This window comes from Marmota monax, unplaced genomic scaffold, assembly GCF_021218885.2.
Source record: "Marmota monax isolate L192 unplaced genomic scaffold, Marmota_monax_Labrador192_F-V1.1 WCK01_AAM20220418_F8-fsc00012, whole genome shotgun sequence".
Lineage (NCBI taxonomy): Eukaryota > Metazoa > Chordata > Mammalia > Rodentia > Sciuridae > Marmota > Marmota monax.
In genome coordinates, this window is record NW_026695227.1 from 32,650,955 (window position 1) to 32,677,102 (window position 26,148).

Consider the following 26,148-nt stretch of genomic DNA (forward strand, 5'->3'; position numbering starts at 1 on the left):
ATTTTTTAGATGGACACAATAATTTTATTTTATTTATTTATTTTTATCTTTTAGTTGTTGATAGACTTTTCTTTATTTACACACAGTGCTGAGAATCGAACCAGTGCCTCACACATGCCAGGCAAGTGCTCTACCACTGAGCCACAACCCCAGCCTGAAAGAACATTGCTTAAGAATGCTCTGCTGAATTTATTATCTATTGCTGCATAAAAAAAAAAAAACTATCCCAAATATTGGCAGTTTTAAGCCACAAAGCATTATTTCTCTTATACTCTGTAAGAGTCAGGAATCTGGGAATGGCTTAGCAGGATGGTTCTAGCTTATCATGGTCTCTTAGGAGGTTGTACTCAAGCTGTGTACCATGGGCATGGAGAATCCACTCCTAAGTTCACTGACATAGCTGTTGGCAGACCTCAGTTCCTAGTTGGTCATTGGCTGGATACTTCAGGTCCACACTATGAGGGCCTCTCTGTATACCTCCTGACTATCTTCACAACATGACAGCTGACCTCCTACACAGCAAAATAATCCAAGAGTATGAATGAGCATTCAAGACAGAAACCACAGTCTTTTGATAACCTAATATCAGAAGTGACGCATCATGATTTCTGCCATATGGTTTCAGACAGTCCAACTCCAGAATAATGTGGGAGAAGGCTGCACAAAGCTATAATAAAGAGCAGAGGTGAGGATCATCTGGGGCCATTTTGCAAGCTGCCCACCACTACCACTACTACCTCCAGGATTTCCTTTGAAGCCACATAGACATCATCCTATTATGATACTGGGAACACCATCAGATTCTCACATTCAAGGACAGCCAAGTCACAGAAGCTATCTAGCTGACAGAGACTAAGATGCTGTTGATTCTATGATGTTTACTGATTTCAAAAATGTTAAATATGCTTCTTAGAATGGACTAAACAGGATGTCACATAAGAAATCTTAAGAAGTGGTGGTTCCTGAGCTAATTCAGAGACTCAATTCCATCTCTAAGGACCCAGGTTCCTTCTGTCTCTATATCCTAACACCCTCAGCACATTTTCTGTGTCCCTGGATGGTTTCCCTCATGTTTACAAAATGCTTGATGCAGTTCAAAGCAGTCTGTGTGCATCCAACAATTCCTCCCAGGTGCCTTCTTTGAAGGGCAACAAAATCTTGCCCAGATACATCCAGATTTTCCCTCCTGTATAGTTAACCAGAAACCATACTCTGCCTCTTCTAATTAGAATTAAGTTTAGTTACATGTTAGCTAAACTCAGTGTGATTTACATAAGACTGAAGAATGTTTTTTCTCACATAAAAGTCACATGTGACTTTTAAAAGGCAGGCAGTGCTAGTGTCGGGGCTCTATAATGTCAGTACCATCAGGGACCCAGATGCTACCCATTTCACATCATTTCATTCTCAAATTCATCTCTCACTCCAAAATGGCTGCTGGAGTTCCAGCCACCAGATCTATGCTGGAGACCAAAATGAGCAAAAGAGGAAGGACAGGGGCTGGGGATGTGGCTCAAGCAGTGGCGCGCTCGCTTAGCATGTGTGCGGCCCGGGTTCGATCCTCAGCACCACATACAAACAAAGATGTTGTGTCCACCGAAAACTAAAAAATAAATATTAAAATTCTCTCTCTCTCTCTCTTTAAAAAAAAAAAGAGGAAGGACAAATGTTGGTCCTCAGCAAAATCGGCTTCCTTAAATGACCACCTCATATGTCCCACAGAACATATCTGTTTATATCTCATTGATCAGAACTTGATCACTAGCTGTAAGAGATGACAGAAATATTTTTTAGTTAGGCACTTGGTCACCTTAAATAAAATTCGATTCTTTAAGGAAGAAGAGAGGAAAATACATGTTAGGTGGCCACAGGTAGTTGTTTTCATGCTTAAACCAATCCCTGGTTAGAGGGCAGGAGTACTAAGACTGTACCAATGTATCATGATCTATTCCTGGGTTGCATATAGGTTTCAATCATTGATGTGGGATCGAGGTGGGATCCTTGCACAAAATCTAAATTCTAGAAATGAGAAAGAAGCAGGCATAAAACAATCACTAAAGGTAATTTACCAGCGACCATTGCCCTCCTAACTTGCTAACAAAATCTTGATCTTGCTGGGGAAACCAGGCTTCCATGCTCTTCAGGAAAGCTACCACCATGCCAAGCTATAAAATGGGAAATCAAAGAATCCATAGCTCTTTAGATTACTCATCATGAAGTGATATGCATGCCCAGCTACTGCCACCAGAGTACTAACCACAGCTGACATTTGGGACCCTTTGAGTGTTCACTTACTCTCTAGTGCCTCAAACAGGATGTTCCCCTACAGAGGATTTCCACTCCTTATCCTTTTCTTTGACTCTGTCCCTCCCTTCCTTCCCCTCTCTATTCTGCCCCACCTTCCAGGAAGTCTTCCTTGACTAATGTCTCCCCGTTCTGCCAAGTTCTCTATGGCCTCCCAGTAGGGACTAACCTTCCAGCTTGGGCCTCTATTCAACCTGCCTCCATTACCCATGCCTCCAATACAGACCACAGGCTTTCTCCATTCCAGCGTAGATAAAGTTCAGAAACAGGGATGCCTGCCTGGTAAAGGGAGGATGCCTGCCCTGGCCACTTCCCCACAGTCTGCTGGATGAAGGCTGGGAAAAGGGGGGCGGGGGTGAGAAGAAGGCCACCTGCCAGAGTGGCAGCAGACAGGCCAGCTAAATCCTTGACCTATGATTTAAGGGGTCGGGCATAGTTCAATAGAGCACTCCAGGCTTGAGTCCCAGCTCATTCACACAGGTCAGGGGGATGAAGGACTGGAGTGGAGGAGGGCCGTCCCCTCCAACAGCCCCTTGCTCTCAACCCTGGTCCTCTGGAACATAACTCAGAACCCCCAAACCCACAATCCCATCCTGATCTGTGCAGAAGCTGGAGGTGGGGGGCAAGACAGCAAGGAGGCCGAGCAGCTAGGTGGGCTAGCTAGCGCAGCGCAGGGCAAAGGCATACAGTAATAGCTCAATAATTTTCCTGTCAGTAATAGCTGAGCATTTTGTTTGGTCCCGAGGCCAACAACTCAGTCCAATTTCCAGATGGGCCCTGGACACTACTTCTTCTCCTTTGGAATTTTGCCCTAGAACCGGGAGGCTCCTGAGGTGGCGGGATTGTGGATGGAATCCCCCGAGGAAAACGGAGAGGTTTTCCGGGCATCGCTTTAAACGCTAGCCAGACCCCACAGCAGAACCAAGCCGGTCCAGCTCCCAGTCCTCCGCCCTCCTCCACCTATCGGGGTCTCCCCACACACCGCCCAAGTTTGCCCACAGGCAGTGCTATGCAAATGAGACGCAAAGCAGGCGGAGACAGCCGGAGGGATTGGCTGGCACCAGAGACTTTGCTGCCCAATCACGTGCGGCGGACAGCCTGGGCTCCCCCCAGCCAGAGCCGGGTCCCGCCCATAAATCAACTCGGTCAGCGTTAATGGCTCCTGACTAATTGCCTGGACTCGGGCTCCAGGGCTCGAGTCACCCACATTAAAATTCAATCAGGCCCAGCGCTGAGCTATTAAATATTCATTGGGAACGTTTCCCGAAACCGCGCTGGGGGATGGGGTTGGAGGCACTACCCGTGTCCCCAGCTCCTAGGCCCAGCGCTCTCTCATGGCTTACAACTGCGGCTGGATTTCCATTCTGCTGGGCCCTATTTCTCTCTGGAAGCCTCTGAACTTCCTCTTTGGAGACCACTGGGAGATTAGGCTACCCTGCAACAGGAATGTGTGATAAGTCCTGTCAAGGAGAGGCCCTAATTGCCTGCCCTGTCTTGGGTGCATGCCTGATCACTTAAACTCTGGACCTCTACCTAGTGACTTCTGTGGGACCCTGCCCATGCTGAGGCCTTGGGTCCCACCAGGAGTGGAACAGCTGCAGGCACAGAAGACTTCCTCCTGAGCAGAGGGCAGGAGAGGCCCATAGGTCCCTGGCCCTGATGCCTTTGCCAGCGGCTGGCCATCTTCACCATAGCTAGAGAGCATCAGTCTGGCAGCATATATCTGTGCTGGAAGGGAGGAGAGAGCACTGCAGTCTTTCTCTCCTCTCCCCTTCCCCCAGGAATGCAGCCTGTCCCAGCTCCTGGGCCCCTGGCCTGATGCTGAGCAGGCTGCCTGGAAGTTCTCATGAGGGGTACCAAGGGGGAGGAGGCTGGGCCAGAGGTGGGCACTGGAAGTGTCAGGCATTGAAGCAGAAAGTGCATCCCACCCACACAGACACCCTACAGGCAGAGGGTGATGAAGAGGGTTTAGGGGATGTGATGACAGCGCCCAAACCCTGGGTGAGCCACGCAAAGACCAGAAGTTTTTCTAGCCCTCTCTGCTAGACTCCTTTTCACACAGCTGCAGTCCCTTGGCCAGGAGGTTTGGGAGTTAGGGGAGAAGAAAGTATGCAAGGAGAGACCACTGAGCCAAATCCCCAGCCCTTTTTTATATTTTGTCTAGAGACAGGGATCTCACTGAATTGCTCAGGGCCTAAGTTGCTGGGGCTGACCTTGAACTCAAGATCCTCCTGCCTCAGCCTCCTGAACCACTGGGTTTACAGGTATGTGCCACCACACCTGGACCTCCCAGTTTTTACAGTCAAGTTTTGGGAGCAAAACACCTGCTCCCAGGGCTATACCTTGACTACTCCCTGCTCGTGGGGCCTGAAGAAATTAACCCTATGGGCCGTGGCAGGGGCCTGACTGCCAGAGCCACAGAACCCAAGATGGAGGAGGGAAGTTGAGGATACCAGCCTCTACAAGGCCATACACAGCTCAGGGATCCAGAAAGGCTGCTAAAGTTCAGGAAACTCTGCTTTAGCAGACACTGGAAGGAACTTCTATCTCTGATGGCATCTACCCTTGGCCCAGCAGAAAGTCTAGAATTCTGATCTGAGAATCCCTACTCCCCCAAGGATCAGGTGCTCTCCTAGCAGGAAACGGGTCCCCTCTTTAGGAACCAGGCAGGCCTCAGGGCTGGTGCGGGGCAGAATATGTCTGGCAGCCATTACAAAGGGAGCAGGCCTAGGAGGCCTCAGACTTCAGTGGGTCAGGAGTGACCCCAGCCAAGGGTCTGATTCCAAAGCCAAATGTCACAGGCAATCCAGAATTCCAAGCTCACCCCACGTGTGGTTCCCATTAGGGCTAGCTGGGGTCTTCCTGAAGGCCAGGCCAGATTCCTGAGCCCTTCCCCCAGCATGGCACCACTTGGTCAAGCTTTCTGGAATATTTTATCCAGCTCCATGGGTGGCCACCAGCACCCAACCTTGGAAATTTTCAGAGGCATCTATCTCAAAATAGGCCTCCCTACCCACTAGATGACTTTTTTTTTTCTTTTACAGTCCTTTAAAGGAGATAAAGGGATAGCAGTCTTTAAATCTTTAACAGTCCAGGAAAGTTAATCCCTGAGGACCCCTACACTGTGCCTGGGTAGTCCTCCCTCCTCTCTTGGTCAGCTGCTTTTATTCAGGCCACAGTCAAGCATGGGTAACTAAAACTGCCCCTAGTGACCAGCTACTAGGCCATTCGCCACACTGCCCAAGTGGGCACCCTAAGACCTCAGCCTGCCACTCAGGTCTTTTCCCTCCTCACAAGACTTCCCACAACTTTCCAACAACTCTGCAACTGCAGAAGAGTGATGCCCAATGGGTCCAACTTGGTTGCCCAATGGGTCCAACTTGGTCCCCAGATATTTTTGTGTTGTGGTATTTTGAGCACTAGTCTTAAAAAATAGGTGTCAGCACTTAAAAACCAGTAGGCAACACATGAAAGTCTACATTTCTAATTTTTCTTGAAAACATCTGGCAACACTTAGGCTTGCATTCCCATATGGCAATAAATGGCTAAGCCTCCTGACAACTGCGGCCCTCAGAAGGAATCTTTGGGGCTTCCTCATGCTCCAAAGTCCCCCACCAGTAACTGCCATCTCCCAGGTCTGTAGCCCAGGTGAGTGAATAGACTGTGTGTGTGTGTATGTGTGTGTGTGTGTGTGTGTGTGTGTGTGTGTGGTGCTGGGCCTCAGAGGTGCTAGGCAAGTGCCCTACCACTGAGCTACAGCCCTTTCCTTGAATAGCCTTTTCTCACAGGGCTAGCACTGACCTTTTTATCTCACTTCCTGTGAGCTTCACTCCAGTGAGGATATTCAATTTGCTACAGCAAACTTAAGTCTAACCCCCTTGTCCTGGTGTATATGTCCACTTTGGTCGCCTGTTACACACCTGTTTCCTCCTTACCACAGTCCACGCCTCCTCTCCCGCATTTGCTCCAGGCTCATCAAGCTCTCACTCTTTCCCAGCACAGATCTGCTTTCAAACTCCTGGATCTTTTGCACACGCTGTTTCTTCTGCCTGGGATACCTTTTATCTTTTGCCACTAGAACATCCACTCCTCCTTCCAACCCCAGCTCCAGATGCCTCAGAAGACAAGAACCCTCAGGTCATCCACTGGTTCCTGTGATTCCAGAACATCTCATAGTGCTTCCTTTCCTTGTAGGGAAAGGGCCATCAGGGCTGACCAGAGGCCTGCTTGGCATCTCCAAGACTCACTGTGCTAAGGAATCAGACAGCTTTGTCATAGCAGAAGGGGAAGTCTGCAGGCATTCTGTGCTGTGAAATGAGGTACTGGGTCCTAGGCAGGAAGGACAACTGTGTGTCCAGGTGACCTGAGTGAGTGGCTTCCTGGACTTCCTCTGCCCTGTGAGTATTCCAGTGAATAGAATTTATTAAAAAAAAAAATGTTGTATGGACTGAGGGAGTAGCTCAGTGGTAGAGGGCTTACCAGCCTGTGCAAGGTCCCAGGTTCTATTACCAGCAACTCAAAGAAAAAAGGAGGGTGAGGGAAAGCCAAGATCAATCAAGATTCAGAGTGCTGGGCAGAAGTGTTCTTTCTTAGGAGAAAAATAAAGCAGATTATTTAAAGCCATGAAGATACTAAAAGGGACTCCCAAACATTCACTGACATGCCCCTGAGTTGTAGTAAGACCCCACCTTTTACCCTGAAGCTGAGGGTGCAGAGTACTCATGAGATGGCCTTGATACTACCTTGCAGCCCACACTCCCTCTTCCTCAGCGAGTCCCTATTTCCTCAGGGTTCCCATCTCTATCACAGTAACTTAACCCTGTCACCAATTCCCCTCTGCCCAGGGGCGGGGTAGGAGGGGCGGGGTGGGCGGGGCTTCCCAAGACTACAGCAAGGCTGTGGAGATGCCTGAGACCAGCCGGACTTGCAACTTGCCCACAGCAGGTTGTGGCTTCTCAGACTCTGGGATCAAATCCCAGGGCGTACCCAAAAAGTAGGTGCTGCGTGCCCTTTCTGCAGACCGGGCACGGGCTCTGAGCGGTGCCCAGGCCGGCAAGCCAGTTTGCTCCGCCTCCAGAGACAACTTCTGCCTCCTCTCTACGCACTGGGGGCTCTGGCCTCGGCTTCCGCCGCCCCTCGCCCTTGCCCTCCCCCACAGCCCCCTACATCCGTAGGGTTCCCAGATCGATGCGTCCACATCCCAAGGCAAGTGCTAACTGCCCAGCCGGGCGCGCCAGCGCTGAGAGCTGCCCAGGGTAAGCCCCGGGTCCTCCCCAGGGCCGCCTCCCGAGGGGTAGAGCCTGAATGTCGCCGCGCGACTCCAGCCCCAGCCCGCCGCCACCACGGGAGCCTGCAGGGATTCTCTGATCGTCCCGGTTCCCGGCCGCGGGCCCGGCTGGCTTGTGCCTCGGCCCGCGTCCTGGCCGTGGGGGAAGGGGAGGGCGGAGGGAGCAGATGGCAGCAATTACGCTCCGACCCTCCCCCGCCCGCAGTCCGAGGCCGGAAGGTCAGCCTCTGGCTTGCGCTGGCCGAGGGGCGGTGTCCCCAGTCCTCAAACCCGGCGGGGCGGTGAGGGACACTCCGGTGGCCATCGCATGGACGTCCAGGCTTCCAGGGAAAAGGGCTTGAGTGCCAGGTGGGGACACTTCCTTTTTCAGGGACTGGGCCAGAGTCCCTTGGGAAAGGCCACCATCTCCCCTACCCCTTGAGTTGTTCGAGGCCAGTGCCCCATCCAGCTCCAGGCCTGAAGATTTATTTCCAGGTTGAGTGGCCCAGGGTGGGGAGAGTGGAGATGTATGTAGTGCACCTAAGTGACCTCAGGACGGATAGGGTGAGGGTTCGAAATCTAAGCAGTGGGCCTTGGCAGGTGCTGACTCATTATAGAGGAAAGCAGAGGGCACAAAGGACCATCAAGAGCCAGCCTGGAATGCCCTGATTTAGGGGTGCTGACTGTAGAGAGAAGGAGAAGCACATGGTTAGGGTTGGCTTCTGTGGGTCAGGGGCAAGAGGATTCTCCTGACCTGGAATAGAAACAACTGGGCAGTTTGGCTCCCTAGTTCTTTCTTCCTCCCCAAATTTCTCTCCTGTACCAACCCTGAATTTTGTCTGTGTGTCTCTAGGATCTTAAGTCAGCAAAACCCCCACCCCCACTAAGCCCCTATCATTTCCTTGCACAAACAGAGGCTCCTGTTTGCTTTCCAACAGTCAATTCACAGGCAGCCTGAGATACCTTTAAAAATACCAATCAGAAAAACAAAACCATACAGCATGTCACTCCCAGCTTCACAAACAGCCAAGGTTTCCCAACTTTCCTCCCTGGCCTGTGCTGATCTTTCCTCTTCCCACTCTCTCCTCTGCCTAACTCTGTTCACACCCATTGCCTTTCTGATCCTTGAGCTTGGCAGGCTTTCCCAACCTCTGGCTTGGCCTTGCTGGTCCCTTTGCTTAGATGGCTCTGCCCGGCTCCTTCACAGGTTTCTTCCTACCATCACGACCACAACACTAAAGCAACCTCTTCTGCCCTACCCAATCTGAAACTTTACCTTATATTTTTCTTTGCAGGACTCACCACATGCTGTATTTCTCTTCCTTATTCAACTGGTTTATGGTTGGCTTTATTTGCCAGAATGTCAGCTTCATGAGCTTGGGACCTTGACTTTCAGGCTCTCTGTTAGTGCAATGCCTGAAACAAGCCTTGGAGGTATGCAATATGTACTGCACACATTTACAGAATGAAGGAGCTGCTGAAACTGAACACTGGTCCATTCAGTCACCTAGGAGAAGCCAACTGCAAACACCTGTATGCACCTATGTTCACTCAGATGCCTTGCACACACAGGCAGGGTTGTAGTTTATGAGGACAATAATCTTGGTGGTCCACAGAGTGCTTACTATGTGCTGGGCATTATTCTAAGCACTTCACATGGCTCACCTAGTTTAATTTTACAACAACTCCTCTGTGAAGTAGACATTCACCCGCTCAGTTAACAAGCAGATACACCATGCTCACAGCTCTACAACAGAATTCACAGAAGAGTGTTTGGTCATGCCAGGATCAGTGTCACATGCCTAGGATTCCAGTGATTGGAAGGCTGAGGCAGGAGGATCAAACACTTGGGGCCAGGGACTGGGGTTGTAGCTCAGTGTTAGAGCACTTGTCTAGCACATGTGAGGCACTAGGTTTCATCCTCAGCACCACATAAAAGTAAATAAATAAACAAATAAAATAAAGGTATTCATCAATAACTAAAAAAAAAAAAAATTAAATAAAAAACTTAAAAAATATGTTGAAGGCCAGCATGGGCAACTTAGCAAGACCCTGTTTCAAAATAAAAATGGAAAAATAGGGCAGGGAGGTGTAATTCAGTGTTAAAGTACCCCTAGGTTCAGTCCTAGTACTGCCAAAAAAAAGAAAAAGTGTGTAGTCATTCAACAAACATGAATGTGCATCATAAGCATTGATGATGCTTAATTGTTACTATATATATATATGATAAATATAAAGGTGAGCAGGGGGAGTCATTATTATTACAGGGAGGTGGAAACAAACAGAAGTCCAACAGAACATGTGGGAAGGGTCAGCACGGTAGGGGCTGGCACAGGGCTAGTTTGGTCAAGGAGGCAGGGGGCAGTTTAGTCACAGCTTTGCCCTTACTCTGGGTACCCATAACATCCACAGTGGTGTGGAAGAAAGGGTCTAGTTCCTAGTTCCGTTCTGCCACCCTCCAGAGGGTCCTGCACAGGAGAATTGAGAGTTCAAAGCCAGCTTCAGCAACAGTGAGGTGCTAAGCAACTCAGTGAGACCCCTTCTCTGAGTAAAATACAGAATAGGGCTGGGGATGTGGCTCAGTGATCAAGCGCCCCTGAGTACAATCCCCATACAGTTGGGGTTGTGGCTCACTGGTAGAGCGCCCGCCTAGCACATGCAAGGCACTGAGTCTGATCCTCAGCATCACATAAAAATAAATAAAATAAAGATATTGTGTCCAACTACAACTAAAAAATTTAAAAAAATAAAAAATAAAAATGCTCAGGAAGGTGCTTCATCGGCCACAGAGGCCTTGCCCATGAAAGAATAAGGGCACTGGTACAGGCCACTAACGGGAAAGCTGGCTTACAGCTACTCTTTGGTGCCTATGGATCCACAGGTCAGTGCTGTGTGGCGCTCAGTGCAAGGGCCTGGGTCTCACCCATATCCGACTTCTTAGCAAGTTTTTGGCCTTGCAGGAAGAGCTGGAACTCCCTAGGTGTTTGTTGAGTGAATGCCTGACTGAGCAAACGACCAGGGAACCAGCAAGAGGAGGAGAAAAAAGGAGTGAAAGCCGAGCGAGTGCAGCAGGTATTAGAGACAGGGAGGTCAGCCTCCGAGCCTCAGCTTCTTCATCTGTAAAAGATGGTGGTGAGATTTAGCCACCTTTCTGGCTCCAGGGTGGATCAGCGGAGGTGGGACAGGTCGTGGAAGCCACCTCTAGTTATTTACGCAGGGCCTCCAGGGCAGGTAGGGGGCGCTGAAGGAGCCGGTGTTCCCCTCCCCCACATCCCTGTCCCCCGGAATTTATAGATTCCTCATTGTCCTGCACAAAGGCCTTCTTGGGGAGGGGGCGGGGTGGGTGAGGAGACTAAGGAATTAAAAAGTCAGAGGCTGAGTAACAGCCAGCCACACCCGCGGCCCCATAAATCTGCCCCGGCCCCTGCGAGATGGACTGACTTGTCCTCACCCGTAGTGGCTGGGGGGCTCCCGGTGCTGCGACCAGCTCGCCCTGCCCGCCGCTGGCTCTGGTGTCTCCCGGAGGTGGGGGATGGGGGGAGGGATGGCCCCCCTCCTGTTACCCCTCTGCCTCAGCAGGTCCTTCCTCCCATCTTGCTCCCCTGAGATCCCCAATAATTCTAGTTCACGGCTTTCTGTGGGTGTGCTGAGTCCCTGGGTGGGGGAGGGGGTCCTCCAGGCCCAGACTCCCTGGAAAATGGCCTCCTTTCCCAACTCTGGCCTCTTGAGTAGAGGGTGGAGGCTGAGGCTAGGACTGACAGATGGTGCAGTGTTAACAGAAAACAGAATTACCGTGCTGCTTGTCCCTCCATCTTCCCCATGGGAGGAGGTGCCCTTCATACTGGGAAATGACAATGAACTCCAGTAAGAGGACTGCAGAGGAGACAGAAATAGAAGCTACAGGGGATAGGGGACCCTGAACAAGCACAAGTGGGCCTGACTTGGATTCCATCCCTGCCACTTCCTGGCCAGGTGATCTCAAGCAATCTATCAACCACTGAGCCTTTGTTTCCTCATCTATAAAATGGAGCTATGAAAAAACCTATCTTCCCGTTCTCACTGGCTTTCATGAAGATAATGTGGATATTTGTATTTGTAAATTGGTCTTTAAAACTTGTGAAGGTGTAAAAATGTAAGAGGTTACTTATTATAAACTGCACAGGCCAGCACAGGATTGTTCTTTATTACTACTACTACTACTACTACTACTATTATTTTGGTACCAGGAATTGAACCCAGGGCCACTTTACCACTCAGCCACATCCCCAGCCCTTTTTATTTTTTATTTTGAGACAGGGTCTTGCTGAATTGCTTAGGGCCTCGCTAAGTTGCTGAAGCTGGCTTTGAACTTGCAATTCTCCTGCCTCAGCCTTCAGAGCCACTGGGATTACAGGTGTGCACCACCACCCCTGCTCATAAGATTATTTTTAAAACTTCTTCTTTTTACAACAAAATAAAGAACACCACAGTATATCACAAAATTTTATAAAACTTTGCTTTTAGTTAAACATATTTCCACGTTTTCTGGGTCCTGATTGATATAAATGTTTCTCTGGATGATGATCAAAAAAGTTTGAAACAGATTAGAGGAAATTCTTCAGTGACAGCTCCAGGATAGAATGGTGGATAAATGGAAAGTATCACCTTGAAATGCAGCAGGCTAAATGAAAAGAGCACTGGACTGTGGCCGCCCAGGCCAGGGAGACCAGGTTGTGAGCAGCTCTTTGTAACTGAGGTTGGTGGTGATGGATAGAAGGGCCTTACTGAGGAATTAGCCAACCGTCCTTGGTGGGCAGTGAAACTCACTTTCCTTTGTAGGATTCCTTGAGCCTGCATCCTGAAGATGTGGTCCCTGAATGCCCTCTGGGCCATGAATACAACTTTCTTAACATGGCCCCAGCTGAGCCAGAGAGAATGGGCTGGTCAGAGGGAGCTTTGAACTCCTTTGCCTGGAAACTGCAACCCCCTACCCCACCCCCACCCCACCTGCCCCACCCCCACACATCACAATTCACTAGGATTGCAGAAGGATCTGCTACAGGTATGATGTAGATGTAGTGGTGGTCAGAACCCTCCTTCCTGAACTTCACCCATGACCCTTGTCCCTGCCCACATCCAAGGGGCCATCGTCCAGTGAGCTGGTCAGAGCAGGCCCTAAATCAATCCCAGACTTTCCTGGCTGGCCCTGAGTTATGAGCTGCAGGCTTTGTGATGTAGATCAGGGTTGGGGAGTAGAGGGCATGACCTGTGGCAGGTCACACAGGACCCCCAGAAGGGGCTGAGCTGGGATCAGAGGCCACCTCCTCCATTCCCTGCCCCACCCGGCTAGGTCCCATCCTGCGCCTAGTCTTTGCCTTTATGCTGGGTCTGGCCTTTCTCTGGCAGTACCTGCCCCCAAGCCTGTAAGCTGGAAGTAGGGCTTCTCATGAAGAAAGAGCCCAGAAGAAAGGAAGAGGATGAGATATTTGGCTCCCCAAAGATAACTGGTTCATGTTCAAATCAGACTATCATGTTTCCTGAGTTCCTTCTCTGTGGATTTGTCACTCTGCTCTCCTCAAACAACCCTTTCCTTTCTGATTCCCTCCTGACTGAATTCCACAAGTCAAGAAGAGAGTCAAGCCTCACTCCAGACAATATATGTTATCAGGGCTTAAGAGGGAGAATTCGAGGAATAGAGATGGGAAGAGCCAGTCAGTGAGCAAGGTTAGAAGTTAGAGGAAAATCAAAGACTTTCAAAGTCAAAAGAGTATCAAAAGAAGACAATGGAGAGAGTGTCGCTGAAGAGAAATCGGAGTAGCAAGCAAAGATAATTCCCCTCAGATCCCATCAGCTAAGAGAACAAAAGGAGGATTACCCATAATATTCCTTTATTTAAAAAAAAATTTTTTTCCCGTTGGACACAATGCCTTTATTCCATTCATTTATTTTTACGTGGTGCTGAGGATCGAACCCAGAGCCCCACATGTTAGGCGAGCGCTCTACCACTGAGCTACAATCCCAGCCCCATATTCCTTTATTTTTGATCCTTAAGGGTACCATACAGCTAGGAACATCAGCATACACTTGTCTATAATCCCAACTACTTAGGAGGCTGAGGCAGGAGGATTGCAAGTTTGAGAATCAGCCTCTGCAACTTAATGAGACCCTGTCTCAAAAATAAAAATAAAAAAAATATATAAAGGGCTGGGGATGTAGCTCAGTGGCAAAGCACCTCTGGGTTCAATCCCTAGTACCACCACCAAAAGAAAAAAAAAGTTACCATAGAGACACCCCAGAAGGCCCTGACTGATATTTACCTGTATCACCCAGGATCTTATTCATCATTTTACACATTAAATGGCAACCTCCACTCCCCAGCACCACTTTTACCTCCATCAGCAGATACATACTTAGGGAGGGCTGGACTCAGACTGGGGACTAGGCAGGGGCTGGGGCGGCATCCCTGGAGTTTTCCTGGGGAAGGAAGCCTGGACAGGCACCTTGGCACAGGGTATCCATGAGGGAGGCAGAAATTTAAAGAAACATCACAGACTTCCTGGATATCCAGCCAGTTTGGCTAAAGATGATCTAGAGAAGTGACTCTCCTATTCTTTGCATTTTCAGCCAAGCCCTGACAAGCCCTTGCCCCTGTCTCTGACCCTGGAACCCTCTGCTGTAGCCTGGCTGTGCGTGGGACGCCTCCCAATTCCTACCCACGGCTGCCACCTGCTGGCTGAAAGTGGCCTTGCGGAAACTCGACGCTTGGCTTGTGAGGGCAGGGGATTGATCTCCACTGAACCAGAAGTAGTTTCTCTAGGCTTGGGGGAAAGAATTGGAAAAGCAAAATGTGAACTCCCCTTTCACCTAGTTAGGTGTCTTTGAGGCCTGTCAGCATAGGTTAAAATGTCCCTATCTCTCATCCCATTATTCCTGCATGGTGCTGTGGGACTTCTCAGGCCAAGGAGAGACTGTCAGGGAACTCACATTTACCAAATAGATAACACTGTTCTGGATGCAGGAGACAGAGATGCCAAGGTGAGAATAACAGCCAAGAATGAGATTAATGATAATCAGTGGAAAACTCACAAGAGCTGAAATATATGCCTGTCAGAGTTCAAATTTTCAATTAATAGTTATTGAATGGGCTGGAGGTGTATATAACTCAGTGGGAGAGCACATGCTTAGCAGGCCCTGGGTTCCATTCCCAACACCAAAAAAATAAAAAATAAAAAAGTTAGCAAATGAATGGATTAAAGATAGCAGGAAGGAATGGTGAACTGTGTGCACAGGAGAGGTTGAAGAGAACAGGAAGAAGCAGGCCGGGGGGATCTTTCTGATTTTTCTTTTTTATCATTAGTTACCAAGTCATCTCATTTTGTTCTTCTTTCTCTTCCTCTTCCTCCTCTTCTCCTTTTTTTTAATGTTGAGGGTTGAACCCAGGAGCACTAAGCTACATCTCCAGCACCCCTCTTTTAGAATTCTTATGTTGAGACAGGGTCTTGCTAAGTTGCCCAGACTGGCCTGGAACTTGTGACCCTTCTCCCTCATCTCCCAAAGCAGTTAGGGTTACAGATGAGTGTCAGCTTATTGGCTTACTCCACTTTTAAAAATTAACTGTATTTTAATGAGCATCATCTTGGGAAGGTTTCTCAACCTTGTACGTTGGAGTCACACAGGGAGATTTTAAAAATTCTGTTGTCTAGGCTGTGTCCCCAAATCTCTGGAATGGGTTCCAGTCAGCTCCATTTCTTTTCTTTCTCTCTTTCCACACTATTTTTTTCACATTTTTATATTTTTACATAATGATGGAATTTGTTGTTACATTTTCATACATGCACATAATATAATAATATAATTTGGCCAATCATTACCCAGCACTTTTCTCCTCCTTCCCTCCTAACCCTTGGTCCCTTTCCTCTACTGATCTCCCTTTAATTTTCATGAGATCCACCCCCACCTTTGTTTTTCCTTTTTCCTCTCTAGCTTCCACATATGAGAGAAAATAAAGGACGCTGGACCACCTGAGTTTGACTTATTTCACTTAACATGATGGTCTCTAGTTCCATTCGTTTTCCTGCAAATGCCATAATTTCATTTTTCTTTATGGCTGGATAAAACTCCATTGTGTATACATGCCATATATTTTTTTTATCCATTCATCTACTGATGGATACCTAGGCTGGTTCTATAGTTTGGCTATTGTGAATTGTGCTGCTGTAAACACGGGTATGCAGGTATCACTGTAGTAAGATGCCTTTAATTCTTCAGGGTAAATACTGAGAAGTGGTATAGCTGGGTAATACAGTGGTTGCATGACTAGAGTTTTGAGGAACCTTCATACTGATTTCCATAGAGGTTGTACTAATTTACAGTTCCACCAACAGTGTGGAAGTGCTCCTTTTTCTCCACATCCTCTCCAGCATTTATTATTGTTTGTAGTCTTTTTTTTTTTTTAAATGGTGCTGGGAAAACCCATGCAAAGCAAGCACTTTACCAACTGAGTGGTATTCCCAGCCCCTTGTTTATATTCTTGATGACTGCCATTCTGACTGGTGTGAGATGAAATCTCAGTATAGTTTTGATATTCATTTCCCTAATTGCTAATGATGTTGAACATTTTTCATGTATTTGTTGGCCATTTATATTTCTTCTTTTGAGAAGTGTCTGAGAAGTGTCTGTTTAATTCATTTGTCCACCTTTTTTTTTTAAAGAGAGAGAGAGAGAGAGAGGGAATTTTAATATTTACTTTTTAGTTTTAGTAGTTCGGCAGACATAACATCTTTGTATGTGGTGCTGAGGATCGAACCCGGGCCGCACGCATGCGAGGCGAGCGCGCTACCACTTGAGCCACATCCCCAGCCCTCATTTGTCCACTTTATTAATTGGGTTATTTGATTTTTTTGGTGTTTTTTGAGCTCTTTGTATATTCTAGATATTAATCCTATGTCAAAAGAGTGGCTAGAAAAGATTTTCTCCCATTCTGTGGGTTCTCTCTTCACATTCCTAATTGTTTTCTTGGCTGAGAAATTTTTTAATTTGAGGCTGTCCCATTTATTAACTCTTGGCATTATTTCCTGAGCTTTAGGTGTCAGTGAGAAAGTCCTGCTCGTTCCTAAAAGCTGGAGTGTTGACCTTACGTTTTCTTCTAGGAGTTGCGTAGTTTCTGATCTAATTCCTAGGTCTTTGATCCATTTTGAATTGATTGTTGTGCAGGGTGAGAGATAAAGGTTTAGTTTCATTCTTCTACATATTGATAACCAGTTGTCCCAGCACCATTTGTTAAAAAGGCTGTCTCTTCTCCATTGTATGTTTTTGGCTCCTTTTTCAAAGATCAGATGAATGTAGATGTGTGGCTTTGTCTCTGTGTCTTCTATTCTGTACCATTGGTCTATGGTTTTTAGGCCAGTACCATGCAGTTTTTGTTTCTGTAGCGCTGTAGAATGATTTGAAGTCAGGTACTGAGATGCCTCCAGCATTGCTCTTTTGACTTATATTGCTTTGGGTATTCTTGGTCTTCCAAATCAATCTTAAGACTGTTTTTTCTAGTTCCATGAAGAATGTCATATTTTAAGGGGAATCCCATTGAATCTGTATATTGCCTTTGGTAGGATGACCATTTTAACAATATTAATTCCAGGCAGCACTATTTCTAAAAAGTCCTTAAGCGATTACATTGTGAAGCCAATGTTTAGAACTACTGTTCTAAACTTGTGGTCAAACTTGTGATCCTCCTGTCTCAGCCTCATGAGCCACTGGGATTACAGGCATGAGCCACTGTGCTTGGCTAGGAAAAATTTTAATAAATTTAACCATGTCAAAATTGAAGTTTTCTAGGGCTGAATAAATGACAAGTGTTAGCAAAGATGTAGATGAACTTATGCACTGCTAGGGGCACACTGCAAAACAGAGCATCCTGACAGTATGTGGTCAATAAGCATGTACGGGCCCTAAGACCCAGCAGTCTCAGAGATGTTCTTGCCTGGTTCCACAACTACCTACGTACAAGGATAAGTACTGAAGCATTATTTGTAGTGGTAGGAAGTTGGAGGCAACCTAGGTGTCCGTCACTGGAAGAAGGGATAAATAAAATGTGGTGGATGCAAACCATGGAATTCTATGCAGCAGAAGAAGAGAAAAGAAAGGATGAAGTAAGAGGGCCCCACATCTTTTATCAAGAGAAAAAAGATTTTCTTTTTTGGGGGGGGTAACAGGGATTGAACTCAGGGGTGCTTAACCACTGGGCAACACCCCCAGCTCTTTTCTGTATATTATTTAGAAATAGGATCTCACTGAGTTGCTCAGGGCCCTGCTAAGTCACTGAAGCTGGCTTTGAACTTGCAATTCTCCTGCCTCAGCCTCCCAAGGCATTGGGATTATAGGCGTGTGCATCATGCCTGGCCTAAGGTGCAAAGATTTTCTCAGGAACCCCACTATTACAGTTTGGATCTGGAATCCAACTGTAGGCTCACATATTGAAGGCTTGGTCCTTAGATGGGGATGTTATTGGGAATTGGTGAAAACTGTAGGAGGTAAGACCTAGCTGAAGATAGCGGGCCTTGTGGGCGTACTTTTCAAAACCATATTTTGTCCTGTACACATTAGTAGTCTCTCTTGCTCTGCCCCTGCCCCCTGCTTCCCAGCAGCTGAGGTGATCGGTTTTGCCCCACCATGGCCCCCCACTGTTACGCCCGGGCCTCACCACAGGCCCAGAAACAATGGAGCCAACTGACAATGGACTGAAATCTCTGAAGCCATGAGCCAAAATAAATCATTTATTTCCTATAAGTTGATTTCCTCAGATATTTTGTCATGGTAGTAGAAAGCTGCTAGCATTTCACTGGTCAAAATTGTATTACATGTTCACACCTAACTAAAAGGTGACTAGAAAGAAGGGGAATTGGGAGATGTCTGACCTCATCTACTAGATACCATCTGACTTCTGCGTAGAGGCCCATAGTGTGCATTCACCACATTTTACTGAGATGGCTTGAGGGGTAGAAGCTTTTTTTCCCCCCCTCCCTCAAGCCTCTTCCTCTGGGATTATTTTTTATTTTACTTTTTTTCTACTTAATGCTTTTTATTAGTTCATTAGAGTTATACATAACATTAGGATTCATTTTGACATAATTACAAAAGCATGGAATATAATTTGCTGCAATTGTGTCCCGATGACTTCCCCTTTCCATTCCCTCCTCCACCCCCTGTTCCCTTGCCTCTACTCTACTGATCTTTCTTCTATTTATTTAGAGGGTTTTTTTTTTCCCCATTAGTGCATCATGGATATACGTAAAGGTAAAATTCACTGTGGTATACTCACGTATGTACATAGGAAAGGTTTTTTTTTGTTTGTTTGTTTTGGTACCAGAGATTGAACTCAGGGGTCCTTAACTACTGAGCCACATCCCAATCCCATTTTTGTAATTTATCTAGAGACAGGATCTCACTGAGTTGCTTAGCACCTCACTTTTGCTGAGGCTGGCTTTGAACTCAAGATCCTCCTCTCTCAGCCTCCCGAGCCACTGGGATTACAGGCGTGTGCCACTGCCTGGCCATAGGAAAGTTTGATCAGATGTGTTCCACCATTCCTGCCTTTTGCCATCTCCCCCCATTATCCCCTTCCTCTGGTCCACTGAGCTCTCTTCTATTTTCATGGCACCCCGTCACATCTTGAGGTGTATCAGCTATCTTGTGATTAAAAGGAAAAGTAAGAGCAAGCCATGACATCTAGTTGCTTAACACTAACAGCTTAATATCCCTGAACGTTTTTATCTTGCGTGAAAAATAAGCCCCTATTTTTTCTTCTTTCTTTCTTTTTTCCCCTGGGCCTGAGGATTCAATTACTTACTTACTTACTTACTTAATTAATTAATTAATGGTGTTAGGAAACTGGGGGTTGAACATACAAGGTTTTACCACTGAGCTACACCCCCAGCCCTTTTATTTCGAGACAGTCTCCCTTGCTTAGGGCCTCATTAAGTTGCTGAGGCTGACCTGGAACCTGTGATCCTCCTGCTTCAACCTCTGGAGCAGTGAGTAGCTGGGATCACAGGCATGAACCACCACACTCAGCTAAAACCCTGTTGCTTAAGCCATGCATGTCAGAGTTCACTTGCAGACAAAAGAAATGAATCTGGCTAAGTTTAAGCAGAAAGGATTGGGAAAGCAAGCTCTGTGTAGGGAGCAACTTCTGGCTTTGAGAGTCACATGAGCCTGTGATGAGAAAACAACAGTCCCTACTACAGGAAGCTGATGAATCAGGAAGCTACTCACCAGAGCCCGCCTGCTGCTGTCATGATTTGTGACAGCAAAGCGGATGTCCCAAGCTATGTTGCTCTGTTCCAAATTTATGTCTTGCACAAGAGCAGAACCTAAACCACAGATTCCTTGTTTAAGAGAACCTGGGAAGTGCTGTTTTAGCTTTCTAGCTCCTGTAGTTTCGAAGAAACCCTAAAAGCAGCTTTGGATTGATGTTAAGCAATCAGCCCACTACAGACAGCTTTTGGTTCCTCACAACCAAACACACTCCTAACTGCTACGCTACACAGCAAGCAACAAGGATAGGTTTTTAGTTTGTTTATTTGTTTTTTGCATTACTGGGATTGAGCCTAGGCACCTACTCTACCACTGAGCTGCATCCTCAGGCCTTTTACATTTTGAGATAGGGTCTCACCAGGTTGCTGAGGCTAACCTTGAACTTGCAATCCTCCTGCTTCTGCCTCCCAATTAGCTGGGATTATAGGCATGGGTAAGAACAGATCTTAAAACAAGGTACTGAGTGAGACAAACAAAAAGAGCTCTGTAGTACCATTCTTAATGTTAGTTAAAAACAGATACACAAATCCAAACTAACTTTTTCAAAACAAATGTATATTTTCTTGTTTTTTGGTAATGCAAATTGAACCGAGGAGCACTTTACCATCCAGCCATATCCCCGGCTCTTTTTAATTTTTGAGACAGGGTCTCACTAAATTGCTTAGGTTGACTTTGAACTTTCGATCCTCCTGCTTCAGCCTCCTGGCTGGTGGGAATTACAGATATGACACCACTATACTCAACTTTGTGTTTTTTTAAATTTTGAGACAGGATCCTGCTAAATTGTGGAGTCTAGCTTGAACTTGTGATCCTCCTTCTTCAGCCTCCCAAGTCACTGGGATTACATGCTTTTGCCACACACCCTGCTGAAATGTACATTTTTAAGGATATATAAGTGCCAATTGGTAAGGGGAGGAGGAAAAATTGGAACCAGGACCAAGGATGAAAGGGAAACAAAGAAAAACAAAAAAAGAAAGCAGTGAAAGTGATACAAACAGGGGGATATAATTGGCTCAATTTTCTATATCAGATGTCTAATTCGTTAAATTTAATATTAATTTAAATAATTTAACAACAACCTATTATTGCATTAATAATTTAACTTAAAATTTCACATTTAATTTACCACATCAAAACTAATCCATTAAATTGAACACATCATAAATTCTATACTTCTTTATTTCTTTTTGTGGTACCGAGGATTGAACCCAGGGATCCTTAACCACTGAGCCACATCCTCAGCCCTTTTTTATATTTTATTTAGAGACAGGGTCTCACTAAATTAGAGCCTTACTAAATTGCTGAGGCTGGCTTTGAACTCTTGATCCTCCTGCCTCAGCCTCCTGAGCCACTGGGATTACAGGCTTGCACTACTGCCCCTGGCAAGTTCTATATTTTGCGTATGAGGGTCGGGGGGCAGATACTGGGGATTGAACATAGGGCACTGTAATACTGTTACATCCCCAGCCCTTTTTATTTTTGAATCAGGGTCTCACTGATCACTGAGGCTGGCCTCTAATTCACAATTCTGCCTCAGCCTCCAGAGTGGCTGGGATTACAGGAGTGCTCCATGGTACCTGGCTATAATCTATACTTAACTGGACAATTCTTTATTCCTTGATTTCCCCAAAACCTATAAGAAAGAAAGAAAGAAAGAAAGGGAAAGAAAGAAAGAGAAAGTCAGTCCAGGTGACTTCTGAAGACCCCCACTCCAAGTGCTCCTCAGAGTCCCAACCCTATTTAATGGGATACCTGCACTCATACACTCTCCTGCCACCACCCCCTCCCTAATCTACTCCATCAAAGGGGAGGGACTTCAGGCCTAGACCCCACAACCTTTCCATCTTCAAAAGCTCTGTCTTGGAGGCATTCAGTTGGTGCAGAAGGCTGAAGGTGAGCGCATCTGGTCCGTGCCAGTCCTACTCTGGGCAGCCGCCCCCACCTCGCCCCAGGTAGGAGGAGCTGCCCTGGAGCGACTCGGCCTGGCAGGTTCTTGGGGCGGATCTTGGATGGCTAAGACAGAGCACCTGCCCCTCCAGGTCCCCAATCCCTTCCTAACCGGCTTGACCCAGCTCAGCCCTGAGGTGTTTGCAGCAGCTCTTTCTGAGAAAGTCCAGCCAGCCATCTGTTATCTGCATTGCTTCCTGGGGAGGGACAGTCCCTCCAGCCACTCCAGAGACCTAGTGAGTGTGCTCCTACGCATCTGGGAAGTGCTCCTGGGCCCCAGGCTGTGCCACAGCAGTGACCACCTCCTGAGGACCCTCAGAGCCCCAGGTAAGAGAAAAAAAGACAGACCCCTGCCCTGAACCTCACTGACACCCTGTCCTCTGCTGGATCCCCAGCCACCCGGTGCTTGTCCTTTGTCCTCCACCTGGTGCATGGGCGAGACCCCTGCAGGAGAAAGGCCTTCCCTGGGGAGAGGGTTGCAGCTGGGGGACCATCCCTCGGATTCAGGGAGACTCTGCTCTTCTCCCTTCTGCCATAGCTGCTGCCAACCGCATGAGGAAGGACTTGTCTTCTGGCCCCAGACTGGAGGAGGAGGGTCTGCCATTGCCGGGGGAAGGTGGCCATGTCTGAGGCACCATCCTGCCCCAGCAAGGGCACCGCAACCCCAGGCTGCAAGCTGGGGGCCCTGTACCGGGCCTGTGTCCACAACGACCCCACCCAGCTCCAGGCCAAGCTGGATGTTGGGGTCTCCCCAGAGGAGGCCACCCAAGTGGACAGCAATGGGAGGGTGAGGAGCTCCAGGTGCTTTCCAGGGCAGCTGGGGGCAGGGGGCTTGGTATCCCCCCACATCACCCTGGTCAGCCTCTGAGAGAGTTTTGGGGCAATCCCCACTGCCTGGAGGAAGAGGGTGGGTGAGGGTGGACTTCACAGGGTTTGGGACAGGCTCTGGACAGATGTGGAGGACAAGGGAGACCCTGAAGGAAAGCAGGGCTGAGCTGTCCTGCCCCCAGACAGGCCTCATGGTCGCCTGCTACCACGGCTTCTCGAGTGTCGTTGCCCTGCTCAGTCGCTGTCCTTTCCTCGATGTGAACCATCAGGACAAAGAAGGGAACACGGCCCTCATGCTGGCTGCCCAAGCAGGTGCGAGGCTGCTGACCCCCACCCTTCACCAGCCATCAGGGCCACAGCCCCACATTTTTTTGTGCACAAGGTCCACGCCAGGCTTTGTGGCGTCTGGTGCAGGGTGGTTTGGGAATCTTGTCACCCCTTGCTTTGAAGCCAAGCTCCACCTCTGTGCCCTGCAGGCCACGCTTCTCTGGTGAGTCTCCTGCTCAACTACTACGCGGGCCTGGACCTAGAGCGCCGGGACCAGCGGGGACTCACAGCACTGATGAAGGCTGCCATGAGGAACCGATCGGAGTGTGTGGCTGCCCTCCTCATGGCAGGTGCAGGGGGCCTGGACTGGATGTGTGACCTCCAGTCCCTCCGGAAGCCTCCCCACCAGACGTTAATTCCGCCATCATTTAGTTGCAAAGAGGAGAGGGGTGGAGATGGAGGGTCAATCTAGGCCAACTTCCTGGAGGAGGGGAGCTTGCTGTGGGCTTCTCACAATGAACAAAACCAAGCTATTGACAGCTGTGTTTATGGAGATCTCAGGAAGAAAAGTTTGGGAGAATAACCTAGACCAGCTGTAAAACCCCAAACCCAAAAGGGCTGGTATCTAGAACCACACTCTTGGGTTCTGGTCTTTGCCCTGCTGCTGACTGAGTGACCCAAGGCAGGTGGCCTTCCTTTCTGGACCTCACCATCATGAGGGTGCTGGCCTTGTCTAAAATGACCTTCAACTCTGGCAAGCCTGGCCCCTAGGAGACGCATGATGTGGCCTTTGAGGCTGGTGGCCAAGTGGAATTAGGGGGTGGCGAGGCCCTTGTGATTGTGGGCCCTTGTTATTCCTGGAGGTGGGGCTGCCCTCTGCTGGTCACTCCGGGGGATACCCGCCTCCAGCTTTTCCCTTCCCTCACCCTGGCTTTGGGATGAGACAGGAGGGAGATCCACAGCCTCCTTTGTCTCAGAGTGACTGCTTCTCTCCCACCCCCAGGATGGAGGGGTGTGCTGGTGAAGAAACAAACCAGGAGAGGGGACCAGCAGAACCTGACCCCACATGCCTCCCCCAGAGGGTGCGGGCCTCTGCCTGGGCTGAGCAACCGTCTTCCACTCCTCAGCTCAGCCTCTTGGATTCCAGAGGCTGTTATTCGGCTCTGGGTTGAAGACACCAATAGTTCTCAGAAGTCCTTTCCCTGTCTGGACTTCAGTCTCTTCATCTCTTTCGAACAAGAAGTAGCAATCGCAGGCTGGGACTCTCTGGTTTTGAATCTAACACAAATCAGTCCTGGGGCTCAAGCCTCTGCTCTTCTGCAAGTCCCACCATTCCTTCTCCCACCCACTTGTCACTCTGTGCATCTTCCTAGGTGCTGACCTGACCTCTGTGGATCCTGTTCGGGGCAAGACTGCCCTGGAGTGGGCCTTGTTGACTGACAGCTTCGACACGGTGCAGAGGATCCGGCAGCTGCTGCAGAGGCCCCGAGTAGAGCAACTGAGCCAGCATTACCAGCTCGAGTGGCCGGCCTTGCCAGGGCTCGTGGCCCAGGCGCAAGCCCAGGCCCAGGTTGCTCCCTCCTTCCTAGAAAGATTGCAGTCCACCCTGAGCTTCTCCTTTGCCCAGTCTCCTCAGGAGGGGGGTGTTCTGGACCACCTTGTGACCATCACTACGGGCCTGGCCAGTCCCTTCCTCGCCACTGCCTGCCACACACTGTGTCCTGACTACCCACCTGCACTCGGCACCCGAAGCAAGTCTGTGCCAGAACTGCTAGGTACTGCCCCACCTCCTCCTCCAGTACCCCAGCCCCCCCAGGAAGTACCTGGCCCCAGGGTCTTTGTTCCCTACCAGAGCCCTCAGGGCATGTTCTCTCAGTGGCTGCAGCCCAGGAGTAGTACTAGCACTAGGTCCCAAGTTCCCAAGATCCTCCTCTCCAAGGCACCCTCAGCCCCTAGACAATACAAGTTTATGTCCAAGTCTTCAGGGCATAATAACCTGGTCCTTCCTCTCTGGCGATACCAGGAGCTCAGGTTGGAGAGGAAGAGGCAGGAGGAGGCAAGGTTGGCACAGGATCAGGGGAAGATGGGCTAGGCCAGGATAGGAGCAGGTAATTAGGCCTTTTTCTATGCTGCATTCTTGCCTAGAGATACTTCTGCCCCCCCATCCACCTCTACCTAAGTCCTAAGTAAAATGGTTTCCAACCTATGTACAAAGTTGTTATAGCACTGTATGTAATAGCAGAGTAGAACTAACCTAAGTGTCCTTCAATAGGGGATTGGCTAACATTTGGGGGCGGATTACTATATTCTGTGCAATGCATTACAAAGCTAGAGTAAGGAAGTTCTTTATGTCCTGATATTGAAACAAACTGAATTTGGCCCCAATCTGAATTGGGAACAACTTTCTCCTTCTGAGAATGGAGACTGAAGGGCTGCCTCCCTGCCCCTTCCTTGGCCTGACAGATGCTAAGAAGCTGAGAGGCAAGACAGCTCTCTCCCGGTCCTATGTAGCACAGGCTAACAAAATCTATATATGTACATTTCCTGCCTTTTGTCTCACTTCCCTACTGCTACTGCTTCTCCTTTAAAGCTCTGTTCACGTTCAGGGATTTCAAAGATGTAACTTATGCCACAATACGTTTCTTCTATCTTCCTTTAAAACTAGCTTTGAATAAAATCTATCTTCCTATCAATTTGATTCCAAATATATCTGGAGCTAGTTTCTTCCTCCCTGGGCAGGACTGATGCCATCCGGTCACAACATAAAGCTGTCTTCAAGATGAATTAAAGTGATAATAACTGAGAGGTGGAAAGGCATGGATGTCATCCCACTATTTGTCAAAGTAAAATTTTCACCAATTTTATAAATATGACTTACACACATACCTGTAATCCCAGTGGCTTGGGAGGCTGAGATAGGAGGATTGTGGGTTCAGAGTCAGACTCAGCACAAGCGAGGTGCTAAGCAACTCAGGGAGACCCTGTCTCTACATAAAATACAAAATAGGGCTGGGGATGTGGCTCAGTGGTAAAGTACCTCTGGATTGAATCCCCAGTACCAGATAAACAAACAAATATAGAGTACCAAGATGTAGTTAACAACTTAATAAGCCAACCAGAAGGATGGATCAAAGAAAGAAATGAAAGACCATTACTGACAATCAGTGGAAGAAAATATGCTGGAATAAGATTGTAAAATTAGGCCAGGCGCAGCGGCACACCCCTGTAATCCCAACTGCATGGGA

The 26,148-nt window shown here is 48.2% G+C and overlaps 1 protein-coding gene across 3 annotated transcripts; it reads left to right on the forward strand.

Annotated features, from left to right (window-relative positions):
* The first annotated feature begins 12,580 nt into the window (after nt 1–12,580).
* Ankrd33 (ankyrin repeat domain 33) lies at nt 12,581–25,890 on the forward strand. 3 transcript variants are annotated; one of them, XM_046436007.2, is made up of 5 exons: nt 22,002–22,135; nt 22,347–22,595; nt 22,819–22,948; nt 23,113–23,253; nt 24,277–25,885. In XM_046436007.2, the coding sequence occupies exons 2-5, from the start codon at nt 22,431–22,433 to the stop codon at nt 24,993–24,995; spliced, it is 1,155 nt and encodes a 384-aa protein (XP_046291963.1). In that variant the 5' UTR covers nt 22,002–22,135; nt 22,347–22,430; the 3' UTR covers nt 24,996–25,885. The 3 variants fall into 3 exon arrangements, with proteins under 3 accessions (XP_046291964.1, XP_046291963.1, XP_046291965.1); XM_046436009.2 differs by lacking the exon at nt 22,002–22,135 and having other exon boundaries at nt 22,471–22,595; nt 22,823–22,948; nt 24,277–25,884; XM_046436008.2 differs by lacking the exons at nt 22,347–22,595; nt 22,819–22,948; nt 23,113–23,253 and having other exon boundaries at nt 12,581–22,135; nt 24,277–25,890.
* The last annotated feature ends 258 nt before the right edge of the window (nt 25,891–26,148 follow it).